The sequence below is a fragment of the Nymphaea colorata genome, chromosome 11, assembly GCF_008831285.2.
Source record: "Nymphaea colorata isolate Beijing-Zhang1983 chromosome 11, ASM883128v2, whole genome shotgun sequence".
NCBI classification, from domain to species: domain Eukaryota; kingdom Viridiplantae; phylum Streptophyta; class Magnoliopsida; order Nymphaeales; family Nymphaeaceae; genus Nymphaea; species Nymphaea colorata.
Window position 1 is genome coordinate 7,948,594 of NC_045148.1, and position 12,622 is coordinate 7,961,215.

General features: G+C 39.1%; 2 protein-coding genes and 1 non-coding gene across 4 annotated transcripts in view; 1 reads left to right on the forward strand and 2 right to left on the reverse strand.

Moving 5' to 3' along the window:
* The window catches only part of LOC116264746 (exopolygalacturonase-like), a 61,920-nt gene that overhangs the window by 13,156 nt on the left and 36,142 nt on the right, over window positions 1–12,622 (reverse strand). The window lies entirely within an intron of this gene.
* Window positions 3,780–5,132, forward strand: LOC116264745 (F-box protein At1g61340-like). Of its 2 annotated transcripts, none has more exons than XM_031645119.2 (4): window positions 3,780–4,138; window positions 4,241–4,315; window positions 4,422–4,510; window positions 4,598–5,132. In XM_031645119.2, exons 1-4 carry the CDS (start codon window positions 3,857–3,859, stop codon window positions 4,728–4,730), a joined length of 579 nt encoding a protein of 192 aa, XP_031500979.1. In that variant the 5' UTR covers window positions 3,780–3,856; the 3' UTR covers window positions 4,731–5,132. The 2 variants fall into 2 exon arrangements, with proteins under 2 accessions (XP_031500979.1, XP_031500980.1); XM_031645120.2 differs by having other exon boundaries at window positions 4,247–4,315.
* On the reverse strand, window positions 6,793–6,864 carry TRNAD-GUC (transfer RNA aspartic acid (anticodon GUC)). Its single transcript has one exon. It is a non-coding gene; the product is annotated as a tRNA-Asp (tRNA).

The following is a 12,622-nucleotide window of genomic DNA, read 5'->3' on the forward strand; positions in this document are numbered from 1 at the left end:
CGAGCTCGGGGACTTAGAGCGTCGATGATTATAGTGCCAAAGGTGATGGCAAGAGTGATGACACCAAGGTTCTCTTCAACTTTAACCATCTGTTCTCTCTGTAGTTACGACTTTTTCTTTGACTAAGAACCAAACAATTGTTAAAAGAGAGCCAACTTTCTTTTCACGTGTAGCCAATAACATATGTAGATACATTTTATATATTTTACTAATTCCGGTGAGGTGATCTTCTTTTGCATGGACGCTCTAGGCATTTAACGATGCCTGGGCTGTAGCCTGCTCGGATTCCGGCAGTCCGACTCTGTCTGTGCGGATTCCGGCACCATTAGCGGCACCATGAACGGGGTGAGAATCAAGTCATGGCAAGCATCTCCTAGCTCCATCTCTGCAACCAACATGACCTTCGACAACATTATCCTCAAGGATGTTGGCAACCCAATCATCATCGATCAAAACTACTGCCCCTTTAAATCTGCTTGCGCTCAACAGGTAATTGAGCCAGCTAGCTCTCTATGTTATCTTCAATTCCTTCTTCTCATTCTGTGTTCGTGTTTCTTATTTAGAATATTAATGGCTTAGTTATGATGATGTGCAACTTTATGTAATTCGAGCAAAACAATTAACAATTGTATATTGTTTTTGTTGCAGGCACCATCGCGAGTTAAGATCAGTGGTATCACGTTCAGCAACATCAGAGGGACTTCGACGACACCTGTAGGAGTAACTATGCAGTGCAGCAAAGCGTATCCTTGCCAAAACATTAAGGTTCAAGAGATAAATCTGAGTTACAATGGACCTGGAGGGCCCATAACATCATCATGTGCTAATGTCAAGGCCAGCTACAGCGGGAAACAGGTTCCTGATCCTTGCAACTGAAGAAACAGCACTTAGAAAGCTTAACTATGAGTTAGCTTGCTCCTTCCTCAAGCAGTCAGGTGCTTGAGTGCATTGACTAGGGGAATATGGCGCTCAAGCCCTGGGATTCATTCAATCTTTTTGTTCTTTTTTTTTCTTCAGTTTTTTCTCTATTGTTTTTTTACATAGAAGAGCCACCTAGTGAGATGCCATGTGTTTGTAATTGATAATCAATTTTGTAATGATGAAATACAATTAGGTTCTAAAAACTAGCAATGTTTTAAGAATGAGGATTTGTCATAAAATAAGAAAAGTGATAATAAGGAAGCTAACCAATGCTGGCTTCAAAAGAGGGGTATAGTTTCTGGGAGTGAGTTTAGTGCACTTTGATTTTTTTTTTAAAAAAAGGTCATTTTTAAACTTTTGATGCTTTTTTTTTTCGTATTTGGCGACTCCCTTTTTTGTACACAATTTTGTATGCACAGGTCGGTGCAGATAACCAGCTTTTATAACTTTACTTCTAAAAGAGAGTGAGAAATTGGTGGATGGAAAGGGCAAATGAAAAAGAATAAATAAAAAAAGGCTAGGCAGGTTGGAGAGAAAGAGAAAATTGTAAAAGAAACAGAAATGCATTTGTGTATCCCTTTTTAATATAAAATGTTGCTACAGAAATTTGTGTGAACAATTTATTTACAAACCATAGTTTCTATTTTTTTGTCTTAATCAAACTTGGCAAATCTATTGGAGTTTTCGGCCCCAGAAACATTGTCATAATGTTTCATTAATTTGTTACAATGATTGAGCATATTTACATAATACTAGTATTGCATGAATCAGCCTTAGTCATTGAGACAGAGCAATATATTAGTGTTCATGTTGTCGAAAACCAGTTAAAATTCATTTAGTAAAGATGAACATTTGAATTACTAGAATCACCATGTGTATTATTTATTATACAAAAATCCCTGGCTGAAAAGTCATCAAACTTTTAGGTCTCTAAATGTTTTTCTTCCATAGACACAAATAGATAGTTGATCTCATAGGTTTTCCATCATATTGCTGACACAAATAGATAGTTTACCGCATAGGTTTTCCATCATATTGCTAAAACATTTAACTATCATGCATTGCATGTCAATTCGAAACATTGAATGGAAGTGAAACTTGAATATACGTGTAAATAGGGGCGTGCAGGTTCATCCGTTGGATATATTGTGTAAATGTAAAAATGCACCTGTAAATTAATCTTGATCGTTGTCAAAACGAATACGTTCTTAGGGCTTAAAGGTCGTAATTATTTTTTAATTTCACATTTTGGAGAGCCATGCCACAGGTATGACAACCAGTACCACTACAACAAGATCCTGCACCGTCGACGAACCGAAGGCCGTCGGTAGTGGAAAAGGGCGATGCAGTCGACCGGGGCCGCCGGCATTTTTCCCGTTAAGTCATATAATCGAGCGCTTAACTCTCTCTCTCTCTCTGCCGTCCTGCATCTCTTCAGTCCAGACTGTTAACTCTCTCTCTCTGCCGTCCTGGATCTCTTCAGTCCAGACTGTTCTATCTGGTTTTATATATATATATATATATATATATATATATATATATATCATAGAAAACGTGTTTTTTTCAAAAAAAAAAAGTGAAAATTAAATGGCAGTTTAAAAATTTAAAAAAAACATAAAAAACGAAAAACACTTGTTTTTAACGCACTTTTTTGTGTTTTTCTCACTTTTTTCATTTTTTCCAGTTTGTTTAAGGTCAAACAGTTTTTTCATTTTTTAATTTTATTTGTTGTTTGCGTTATTAGTTTCTCACTTATTTTATTTTTCTTATATTTTAAGTTTTTTAAATTTTAAAAAATTTACCTTTTTTCTTATATTTTATTTAACTCGTCATATTATATTTGAGAAAAATCTCGTCGTTTAAAACTATGAGATGTTATATATATAATGGTCTTTCTTCTTTTAACCCGGAAAAATAACTAAAGCAACTATAGCGGTGAAAATAAACGCTTGTATAGATGTTGAACTATTGAATCCCCTGGCGACGGTACAGATCACAGCTATAGATAACTCAGCGTGTGCAGTCATCACGCGGAAATTGCACTTATTCTTCCATCTTTATGTATTTTATACAGTATTAGATGCTCACCATTTTAGTTGTTTTTGACTTAGATGGGTAAATTGTTCAGTACAGTAGCAGTTTATAAAGAGTTTCTAGGCTGAACATCAATCTCGATGTGATTGGATCATTTACTATCGATGCAAAGAACATCCCATTATGATTTATAATCTAGTTAGTTCAGATCAATGAAAATTTAATATTTTTATATTTAAAAAATAATGGTTCTATGGATTCAGTCAAGTGTATTGACCGCATCGCTGGATCCGAGCGGCTGAGCACCACCGACCGGCGGCCGACCTGGCGTCGCACATCTTCCCGCGGAGTGCGTGCTTATCGCCAAAGAGAAACCGCCAGCTCAGTCAACCACATTCTCTCAACGGCTAGTTTTACTGGTGGAGATCGGAAAGTTCTTGAGTGGCGCCGCCTGCGTGGACCGAGTTGCCCGGTCTGGAAACAGGAAAGTTACCACTGCGGGCCCCACAAGGGAGTTCCCTTCACTCTCCTTCTTTGAAAACTTTCACATTAGACCCACTCTTTTATTCTCATTTCCAAGAAGGGTACAATTTTTCAAGGTTTTCTGATAAGAGCCGGACTTTTAATCATGGGAATAAAAGAACGGTATTCATTTTTTGTTCTAGTGCCTAGTGGATTTTGCTTATGAATTAAGAATATCTGAGGTCGTGATGCGACAATATTTAAGATATTGGATACCTTGTGCAAAGATTAGGAAGTCCGGTCACCGACTGGACACCGACATATAAGGACAGCGGCCATCTGGTTGGGGAGTGAAAGGGAGGGAAAATTGATTGCTCTTTGGGTTGTGCTCTGTAGGGTTTGAAATTGGGATTCAGTGGAACGAAAGCGTGAGTAGACGATGATGGCATTGGGAAGGAGTTCGAGTTTTGCAGAGGATGGTGGGAATTATTCGGAATGTTCGCCGGATTTGCCTGAAACGTGTAGCCAGGATAATGATGGTTCAGAGCTGATCGAATGCTTGCAAAGGATCGGCAGGAAACGAATTCGCGTTCCAAGTCGGTCGGGCATGGCGGCGGTCGATCTCCGCTGTGATAGCAAGTGCCTGAAATCGATGGCATCAACGAATTCAGGGTGTGGTGAGGAAAGCTTGAATCTCGAAGCTCTGCCTCTGGACGTTTTGGTGGGTTCAGGTCTCTCCTTTTGTTATTTTGTTTCCCTTGGTTGATCCTCCAAGAAACCATGCTGATTGATGTTTGTCTTTCTCACGTGTCAATGTTTCTAGGTTCAGATTATGTGTGGAGTCGAATATGATGATCTGATGCAGCTATTTCTAGTCTCCAAGGGAATCAGGGAAGCTGTAAGATCTCTTGCTATTGAGGCAGACCTTGTCCATTCATATTTCAGATTGCAATTCACGACATTTTTTTTTCCGGTTCTCACTTGTTGTTGCAATGCATCTGCAGGCCTTGATTGCTAAGGAAAGTCATTTTGCTTTCAGCACTCCCAAACCAAAACGACGTGCAACAAGATCCAATTCATCTGACTCATTTGGGTGCGTCGCCTGATCTTTGATCTCTTGACGGTGAAGTAGTTTGTGGTTTTTTGTGGTTCGAAGAGCTAAATATCCTTTCTGTTTCAGCCCAAGTTCACTGAAGTTGGATGAAACTGAAGCACCAAATGCTCCAATTCGACGTGAGTACTGGAAGACCAGAGCAGGCAAGAAATTTGCTGAAATTTCAGTGAATTTGTTTCCATCGGCTTCGGAATTTTGATATACAGTTCTGAGATTGAAGCATTATTCACCCTCTGTTTATGTTGCTCCTGTGAAGATTATGTATAGATACGGAGGCGGGCACAATGGTGTTTGGGTATAATTTTTTTTTTTCAATTCTTTGGGCTCAATGATATTGGGTATATCTATTCTTTGTCAATTCTTTAGCCATAAGTAAAACCTTCCGTCAATTTTCTCACTTGATGGTTGGCACGGTATGTACTGTAAAGCGCAGTGGAAGAAGTAACAGCATCTACAAGCTCTGGTGAGCCCTTTCTTTTTTTTCTTTTTTGGGTTCAGAAATAATCCACTGTAGGCTCGTTTGTTTCTCGTTGTATTATATGTGCATTTCTTATGTTGGAAAGTGTGCTTTCTGTTCAATTTTATTTGATCTTTCTATTCATCTAAATGGGCTGCAAAGAACGTATGTTAAAACTTCTGGCGTTGTTATCAGTGTTGGACTCGGCATCTTACAGGAAAGCATGAAAAGAACAACGCTTAGTTTGCACAGAGCAGGTTAAATATTGGGACCCCAATACACAAATATTGATTCTTGATAACATGCTCTGTTGTGTCAGAACTTCTTTCGCTGCAAGCGGCCTGGAGAGCCTCCTGTACCACCATTTATTGAAAGAATGAAAGAATATAACAATTACAGCTGCTACTGCTTTTTACAGATTAGCAGCTAGCAAAGGCAAACCATCCCCAGAGAAAGAAATGTCAACAACCATCAAGTACCTCAAATTGTCTTTCAACCAAGAAAACTTGAGACTACGAGTCGACCATCTTACTATGCAACTCTGAAGCCAACGCTTCCGTTTAGTGCACTTAGAACTAACAAGAATATTATAGTTCACTGAGCCCTCAAAAGACAATCTTATTGCTACTAAGCACCATCTGATAGAAAATGTTCTGACAAGAATATTATAGTTCACTGAGCCCAGAAAGGACAATCTTCTAATCATCTTGCTTCAGAAAACATCACATCCTTATTGCTACCAAGCACCATCTGATAGAAAATGTTCTAACAAGAATATTATAGTTCACTGAGCCCTCGAAGGACAATCTTCTAAGTCTTGCTTCAGAAAACATCACATTCTTATTGCTACTGAGCACCATCTGATAGAAAATGTCACCATTAATTCAAAAGATAGCTGCACAGGCCCGAGTATTCACCTTTACAGCAGATTCTCTGTCTTCCAACCACCCTCGGTCGAACTGCCATATAGGACTAGAAATTTTAGAATCCTTAATCCCCCCAACGCCAAATCAACTATCAAGCGAGGGCGGAAGTTAAGAGAAACGAACGTACTCCATCTTAAATGGGTTTTTGTGAAAGGGTCGGACTCAACCAGCTCCGCCGCTAGAGCATGCACAATGCCACTGAAAAGCCTGCAACTCCGTAGACTGGATGGGAAATTAGGCATGCGGAACCATATTGGATCCCTCTTCCTTCATCTGTGTTCCCTGAATCTAGCAGAAAGCAATGAGAGTTCGGACCCCCAAACGCCATGCCCTAAGTCTGAATATGACAGCTAATTCCTCTTTAGAATCAATCCTTACTAATTCCTCCTGAGAATCAGTCCTGCTAATTCCTCTTGAGAATCAATCCTTACCAGAAAATATCCTTTCCCTGTGAATGAGAAATGAGGATTTCTCACTTCCATCCAAAGTCGTCTGAGTCCCATGGTGATGTAGCCATATTCCATACCCCCTTGAGGTGTCTCCTTCAAAACAGGCGATGGTTGCCCACGTAAAAGGTTCTGAATGTCTTGAACATAGTCTTTTGATTATCCCAGTTGGGTAAAGAGAATTCTCCATCGCTTGGGCAAACTCTACCGGCCGTTCATGGTCAGGATCTCCATTCTCTTCTGGAGAATGATCGTCACAGGCCATCCTCTCTGTGGCATTGGGTACTCAATTCACTCAATTCTAACTGGTGTACTTTCCTGTTAGGCCCAGAATTGGGATCCGAGGGAGTCTATTTTTTTCTCATTGAAAGAATCTTCTTGATATAGAGTTTTTTCTTCGAAAAAGAATACACGAAAAGAACAAAAAAAGAACGCCGTTGCCGGGGATCGAACCCGGGTCACCCGCGTGACAGGCGGGAATACTCACCACTATACTACAACGACTGCTGTTGTTTTGTTTTTCTTTCTTATAATTATTATAAGATACCTTTGCAAACCACGCCATCAATGTATTCAAAAGCTTAAGGCGAATCTGAACTTGAGACCATCCAAACCGGATTATGAAGTCACATAACATTTGAAACCCAGATTCTCATGCTGCCAATTACCTATCAATCTACCACATTATAACGGATTTAGGTTAGGAAAATAACTAAAACCAAGACCACACACGGAGATCCCGTAAACAAATCCACAACTCAAACCCAAAGCTAAATCCAGACTTGCACATCTCTAGTCCAAACTGTTCACTCTAATCATTATGTTGAGAGGAAGGCTACAGTTTCTTTGTTTTCTTTTATACACTCATATGTAATACCGCGGGTTTCACTCTAATCATTATGTTGAGAGGAAGTCTACAATTTCTTTGTTTTCTTTTATGTGAGTATCTGTGAGTGAATAGTAAAAGATCTGTTAAACTATAGTGGTAAGAGATTATTGCTTCGAATCACGTAAATCTATCTTTGTCTTCTTTTTTATTGTTTCTAACGCCCTCTTAAAAGCATGAGTTTGTTATTCTGCTTTGCTTATCTTCTTCCATTTCTTCTTTCCCTTTTTTTCCTTTATCAAGTGAAAGATCTCCCGTTATCAGCAATGGTGCCATTTACCCAATTGCCGGAGCCAGGCAGGCTGAAATGAATCTTCTTCTTTTATTTAACCATTATAAATACAATCCAATTTTTCCATTAGAAACTTAAAAATAAGCAGTCGACTAATGGCTAGCAATCTTTACCAATCAAGTTGCCATAATGGAATTGTCTTTTTTATTAAAAATTTCAAATTTAAAACTAAGAAAAGAAATCAAATCAAATAGGGAGTTAGCAAACCAGTTTAAATAGGACTGAATCTATCGAATGCAAATCAAGTTCACCCGTGTAACTCACCTCGATCTCAAGCTGAGATGCAGCAAGATCTGAGTTGAGTCGAAACCAACTGCCTCAAGACGTGTACCAGCCTAGATCCAGATGAAGCCCTGTTCATCATGGCTAGCAAAGCTAATAATAAGTTGGGAGTTTTCCTTCTTTTTTTTTTAGTTGTGTGTAGGTTGAAGTATGTTTTCTGCATCCGGCACCGGTGGATTTAGCTTTTAGGCATTTGAATGGCTATCCATAGGTTGCCAACGAAGTTTCTATTTTGTTCTACTCAGATTGGTTGAGAACAGGATCATTTTGTGAATTCACTTTCTTGTTTTTTTACTGTGGTTTCTGTCGATTCTCTAGGTTTGATCAGGACGGAGAAAGGCTTCAATCTGTCGGAAATCAGGCAGATTCTGGACTCAATCAAATGCCATCGGATTCTGTAAAGCAGTCTGTAAAGCAGACAGCATCGATCGGTCTACTCCTCTTCCTTTCTCGCTAGTTTCACCAACCTCATGTGAAGAAACCCCAAGCCTTAGAATATAAAGAAGGTATCGATTTTCCGACCACTGACGGTCTGTATCGATTTGCAGCTATCCTAAATATCAATCCTGCGGTGATTATCCTACCGCCATTGCCTGCAATTGATGGAGGATCACTATTTCTGCAACTCAAAGAGACTGCCAAAGGAAGAAAGACAGATACCCAGGAACATGAGCAAATCGCGTTTTCAATCCGACCACTTTCTTCCAAGATGTACCCAAAGTTTGATTCCTGCAAAATCAACAACCATTTGGTCCAGAGGTCCTGAACCTTTGAGAAAGCAGAGGGAGAACCCCTCGACTGAATCTAGAAAAAAGAGGGACTTTAGAAGGTAGTTATACATGATCCACCGAGTCGTCGATAAGCTCTCAATGGATCTACCTAGTTTTCATTTTATGCACTAAAAAAGCAGCATCCAAAGGAGACCCCTTTATATAATTCTTCACCAAGCGAGAAACACCCAGCAAAAAAGAAATCTGCAGAACCCAGACGAAACCAAATACAAGTAAACAAAGCAAACCCAATTTTTTTAACGGCATCCCTAATAAAAGACAAAGGAAAAACCGAGTAAGACCTCAAGAAATAAAAGGATACAAATAGAAAGAGAGACGGCGCTCATTCTACGGACATAAAAAGTTATGTTCCATCCGACATATGTCAGCTAAAACGAGAAGAAGGAGAAGGAGGAGGAGGAGAAGGAAGAAGAAGAAGAAGAAGAATTTAGCCGACGTCGTACAGGATGGTTAGAGAAATAATGTAGGGACCAATTCATCCTAAGGCAATTATGAGCCAAAGGCTGACAAGCAGTCCCAAGCTACCAAACAGGAAAGAGGACAATAGCAACAGACAGAGAGAGAGAGAGAGAGAGAGAGAGAGAGAGAGAGAGAGAGAGAGAGGCGGCTCCATTGTTGCCTCAGGCAAGAAGAAAACCAGGGAGAGAGAGGAATGTCCTCTGAAACTCATAAAGAGGTCTATAAATACATCCGGCGAGGAGGAAAACCCTAGCGGCCTCGAATAGGAAATAACAAATAATTCCTCAATTATTGAACCTCAACACGGGAAAAGAAGTTTACGAAGGCCACAAAAAAATTAACTTTTAATTAATTAATTAATTAATTATATATGACACTCAAAAGCATAATAACATTTATGTGGATTTCATTCTCTTGGCAGCCAGAAACTGCTTATTTTACAAATGCAACTTACGCAAAAACTTTTGGTTTAATGCTTTCATTTTCACAACTGTTACTGCTCTGTGGTGCTGAGTGCAACCAACGTTGTTATATAATCTATTAAATCATGTTGTCTGCAAACTTTTATAAATCCAACTAAAGGGTTCACCTCAATGCCAACAAAAGTAAAAATAAAGGATAACAAAAATATGTTGCATAGGTCTAATTTTTTTAGCTAACAAGAACCTTGATTGTATAATTAATTTTCTAATCTTATATTTATGAATGCAGAAAGTTCATTGCCTTGCTCTTTTCTGCAAAGCTGTTAAGGGTTGGCCTGAGGAGCGGTCGAGCAGGTGGAGATTTCTCTAGTTCTAGGTTTTTGCTTGGCTTGCAGCATTTTGATAAGCTTGATTGTTTTCAATGTTAGGTGGATTTAGCTTTTAGGGGGCTTTGATGATTAGAAATATGTTTTTGAAAAGAAGTTTTCAGAAATTTATTTTTCAAATTGGTTTTTTAGAAATAAAATTCTATATATATAGTGTTTGTTAAAAAACAAATTTCTGTCTGCCTTCTTCCACCTCCCCATCCTTCCTTCCCACCTCCCTCCTTCCCCATATTTCCAAAAATATGTTTCTAAAAAAAAATACTGTGTTTGATAAACAAAAAATCCCTGCAAAATTTGAATTTTATTTCCTAAGGTACAGAAAAATTCTTGGCCATATACGAAAGCTTCTATTTTGTTCTGCTCAGATCGGTAGAGAACAGGATCATTTTGTGAATTCACTTTCTTATTTTTTTCCGGTGGTTTCTGTCGCTTCTCTAGGTTAGATCAGGACGGAGCAGGGATTCAATCCGTCGGAAATCAGGCGGATTCTGGACTCAATCAAATGCCATCGGATTCTGCAAAGCAGACAGCATCGATCGGTCTACTCCTCTTCCTTTCTCGCTAGTTTCACCAACCTCATGCGACGAAACCCCAAGCCTTAGAATATAAAGAAGGTATCGATTTTCCGACCACTGACGGTCTGTATCGATTTGCAGCTATCCTAAATATCAACCCTGCGGTGATTATCCTACCGCCATTGCCTGCAATTTATGGAGGATCACTATTTCTGCATCTCAAAGAGACTGCCAAAGGAAGAAAGACAGATACCCAGGAACTTGAGTAAATCGCGTTGGCAATCCGTTCACTTTCTTCCAAGATGTACCCAAAGTTTGATTCCTGCAAAAATCAACAACCATTTGGTCCAGAGGTCCTGAACCTTTGAGAAAGCAGAGGGAGAACCCCTCGATTGAATCTAGAAAAAAGAGGGACTTTAGAAGGTAGTTGTACATAATCCACCGACTCGTCGACAAGCTTTCAATGGATCTACCCAGCTTCATTTTATGAACTAAAAAAGCAGCATCCAAAGGAGACCTACCCCCTTACAACTCTTCACCAAGCGAGAAACAACCAGCAAAAAAGAAATCTGCAGAACCCAGACGAAACCAAATACAAGTAAACAAAGTAAACCCAATTTTTTTTAATGGCATCCCTAATGAAAGACAGAGAAAAAACCAAGTAAGACCTCAAGAAATAAAGGGATATAAATAGAAAGAGAGACGGCGCTCGTTCAACAGACATAAAAAGTTATGTCCCATCCGCAGGCATGTCAGCTAAAACCAGAAGAAGGAAGAGGAGAAGGAGGAGAGGAAGAGGAGGAAGAAGAAGAATTTAGCCGACATAGTTGAGGATGGTTAGATAAATAATGTAGGGACCAGTTAACCCTATGGCTATACTGTAATATGAGCCAAGGGAGGCATCCAGTCCCAAGAAATGGGATGAGATATCTGAGCGTAAGAGGTCTATAAATAGATCCGGCAAGAAAAAAAAAACCCTAGCGGCCTGGAATGTGAATTGACGAACAATTCCTCAATTATTTCGACAACTACAAGTCCGCCATCGCCGCTCCGCATCGACACTGTGATCCGCAACTTTTTTTTTTTTTTTTTTTTGTCGTGAAAAAATGGTGGTGGCCGTCAGCTCGGTAGGCTGGACAATGAGTCCAGCCAACTTGGGGTCGATTAGAACTCACTCGAGCAAATTGGAGTGCAGCTCGAGTTTAAAAGAAACTCGACCCAGTTTGAGTTGATGAAACTCGACTCAACTAAATTCGACTCGGCTCGAGCTTAAAATAAACTCGACCCAGTTCGAGTTGATGAAACTCGACTCAACTAAATTCGACTCTGCTTGACTTTAATATCGGGTTTTTGTTTTGTGTTTTTTGTTTTTTCTTCTTTTTCTCTCTTTTCATCTTTTTTTCTCTCTCTTTATCCCAAATCTATTTTTTTTCTCATGAAAAAATGGTGGCCATCAGCAGGTAGGGCTACAGAGTCGAGCCAACCCAAGCTCGACTAGAACTCGCTCGAGTAAACTCAAGTGAAGCTAGAGCTTAAAAATAAACTGACCGAATTCGAGTTGATCAAACTCAACTCAACTAAACTCCAATGATTCGATTTTAATCTTGAGTTTTTGTTTTGGGTTTTTAGTTTTCCTCTTTTTTTTTGTCTCTTTTCACCCACAGCCATTGTCCGTTCTACCCTCATTATATACCCATTTTCATCATTAAGCTTCCTCATCAATCCATCAATCTCTTTATTTTCCCTCTCATTTTTCTCTCTCCTTACCCATGCTCTTCCTTCATTTTTCCTTAGTTTTTCTCTCTCCTCACCGGCGTCTAAACAAATTTAAACAGAGTCGAGTTCAAGTTGAAGTTGTGAAAATCGTGTCGAACTGGAGTCCCACTCGAGTTGACTAAACATGAGTCGAGTTCGATCTAGACTCGGCTCGTGTGCAGTCCTATGTACACTAGTTGCACTATATATATATATATGAAACTGCTTATTTTACAAATGCAACTTGAGTGCAACCAACGTTGTTATATAATCTATTAAATTATGTTGTCTGCAAACTTTTATAAATCCAACTAAAGGGTTCACCTCAATGCCAACAAAAGTAAAAATAAAGAATCACAAATATATGTTGCATAGGTCGAATTTTTTTAGCTAACAAGAACCTTGTTTGTATAATTAATTATCTAATCTTATATTTATGAATGCAGAAAGTTCATTGCCTTGCTCTTTTCTGCA

Coding starts and splice junctions, on each gene's coding strand:
- LOC116264745 (XM_031645119.2), top strand. CDS start 3,857: ATGATGGCATTGGGAAGGAGTTCGAGTTTTGCAGAGGATGGTGGGAAT. Junction 4,139..4,240: donor CTCTGCCTCTGGACGTTTTG/GTGGGTTCAGGT, acceptor CAATGTTTCTAG/GTTCAGATTATGTGTGGAGT. Junction 4,316..4,421: donor CCAAGGGAATCAGGGAAGCT/GTAAGATCTCTT, acceptor ATGCATCTGCAG/GCCTTGATTGCTAAGGAAAG.